The sequence below is a fragment of the Copadichromis virginalis genome, linkage group LG3, assembly GCF_057382275.1.
Source record: "Copadichromis virginalis isolate Kocher_CV1m ecotype Utaka linkage group LG3, C_Virginalis_male_GT1.1, whole genome shotgun sequence".
In the NCBI taxonomy this organism is placed as follows: Eukaryota; Metazoa; Chordata; class Actinopteri; order Cichliformes; family Cichlidae; genus Copadichromis; species Copadichromis virginalis.
Window position 1 is genome coordinate 8,148,090 of NC_140620.1, and position 2,363 is coordinate 8,150,452.

Below are 2,363 nucleotides of genomic sequence, written 5' to 3' on the forward strand. Positions count from 1 at the left end.
CACACACACACACACACACACAGTGAGAAATTGTGTGTTGACTGAAACTATAAAGGATGGTGTGTGTGTGGGTTGTTTTGGTGACACACACCTGTCCTGTGTGAAGGAGACATCAGCATAGGTGACATCTGAAAGAGGAGATGAGTCACTCCTTCCTGATAAATGAAGCAGGAAACAAAAACATATTCTAGTGATTAAACTGTTCATTTGAAGTCCTTCTTATCTTCGTGACCTTATAGTACCATATGACCCTATTAGAGCACTTCAAATCCTTCCTTAGTTATACTGCAGTTATACAGCAGATCTGGGCTCCAGGTTCTGCTCAAGGTTTCATCCTGTTAATTATGATGATGATGATAATGATGAAAATGATTATTATGATTATTTTTTATTGGGAGGTCAGTCAGTAACACATGCCTGTAAAATATGTTGGTTGGATGAGGTTATGTTTAATTTAATGCTTTCATGCTGAGCTGACCAAGCATCAAACACAAAGAGTAGCAGCATAAACACCACATCCTGTCACAGACACAGGTACATATAAGGTATGTAGACCACAGGATATGAAGTTTACACATGGGCTGCTTCCTGTTGACAGAGATGAGAGCTCATAAACTTTCACATTATAAAGTATGTCAGAAGCAGATGAAACCACACAGGTCTTACTTGTTTAAACTCTAATGCAAAATATATTGTAGAGCCCAGAGTGGACATTAACACTCAGCTAAAGATTAATTAAATAATCACTTAATTCTTAAAGTACAAGAGCAAGTAAACTAAACAGTACTCTGGTCCTGCACTGGTTTAAACTCTAACAAGTTAACAGAGTGAACCCTTTTATAGGCCCGGGCACTGATCATGACGGTAGAGGAGAAACAGCTCTCACATCATTTTTATTTTTATTATTGTTGTTATTATTATTATTATTATTGTTGTTGTTGTTGTTGTTGTTGTTGTTGTTGTTGTTGTTGTTGTTGTTGTTGTTATTATTATTATTATCACAAAGCATCTGAAGCACTGTTAAAATGGTTTCCCACTGCCTTTCAGAGGATGGTTTAGGAATGTGACACTGCTGCACTCTTGTAGACTCTTATATGATCCACACTGATCTGACTGCAAACTGTTAAATCTAAAAGACTTTATACCTTTTAATTTCCTATAGAGGAGCAGAGCTCCAAGCAGAACTAGAACCAGAAGAATCACAGAAACCAGACCGGCTATCATGGCAACGATGGAGGAGGAGGAGGAGGAGGAGAGAGGAGGCGATGCTGTGCCAGTACACGGACATGCAGAAGTATCGGGAGAGTTAACAGGAGAGGTGCAGGCTGTGGTGAGGATGAAGATGGTTCAGTCAGTTCATTATCAGGTCAGCAGGTCATTAAAACAAAAGTGATGTCAGTGTTCTGACCTCTGACCCGCAGAAAGCTCTGATGAGATTCTCCAAATGTGTCAGTAGAACATGAGTAGAGACCTTCATCAGACTGCTGGACATTTGTGATGATGAGCTCCGATTTAGATTCAGACCCAACATGACTTCCATTAATGAAGAAATAAGCTCTGACTGTGCCACCATTCCTCTGTCTGCAACACAAGGTCATGTTACTTCCTGTCCTCACAGGAAGTGCAGGAATCTCCAGGATCACATGTTTATCTAACCAACAGAAACACAAACAGAGCATGACACAACGTCTTTGGAAAAACAGGAATTTTACATCCAACCTCTGGAAACATCTGCACAGAGACACAGCTGGAACAGCTGACTGTCTGTACCTGAAACACTGATGGACACTTCATCGCTCTGCTGTCCAGATGAGTTCTCACAGAAGTAACTTCCCCCAGAGGAGACGGAGCGATCCAGAACACAGGAGGAACCATGAACCCTCCCAAAGCCTGCAGCTGCTCCACAGTCCTCAGTGGGTCCTCCTCTGGTCCTCTTCACTGTCCATCCATCAGCTGTCTGTCCATCATCAACACAACTCAGAGACACTGAAGAAGATCCTCTGAAGACCTGCTGAAGGTTTGGACTGACAGACAGAGACACTGGAGGACACACACACACACACACACACACACACACACACACACACACACACACACACACACACACACACACACACACAGAGTAAATGTATTTGTGTTCTTGTTGGAGTCTCACTGATTGTTATCATTTCATCAACTCACCTGCAGAAACAGTCGGTGCAGACAGCAGCAGCACACACACACCTGTAACAGGAGGACAAAGGTCAGTAAAGGTCAGAGGTCACTGTGTGGGAATTACTATAATTCCTGAGAATATAGCCTCATCAAATACTGTGAACTAACATCAAAAACGTATAATAGTGAAACTGCTCCATTCACTAACC

At 41.9% G+C, this 2,363-nt stretch overlaps 1 protein-coding gene across 1 annotated transcript; it reads right to left on the reverse strand.

Annotated features, from left to right (window-relative positions):
* Positions 1 to 1,123: 1,123 nt before the first annotated feature.
* Positions 1,124 to 2,050, reverse strand: LOC146712566 (uncharacterized; the record flags this gene model as incomplete). The annotated part of the gene is made up of 2 exons (XM_085436672.1): positions 1,124 to 1,651; positions 1,771 to 2,050. Coding segments are annotated over 2 exons (564 nt in total), but the record flags the coding sequence as incomplete, so codon positions are not given.
* Positions 2,051 to 2,363: the final 313 nt, after the last annotated feature.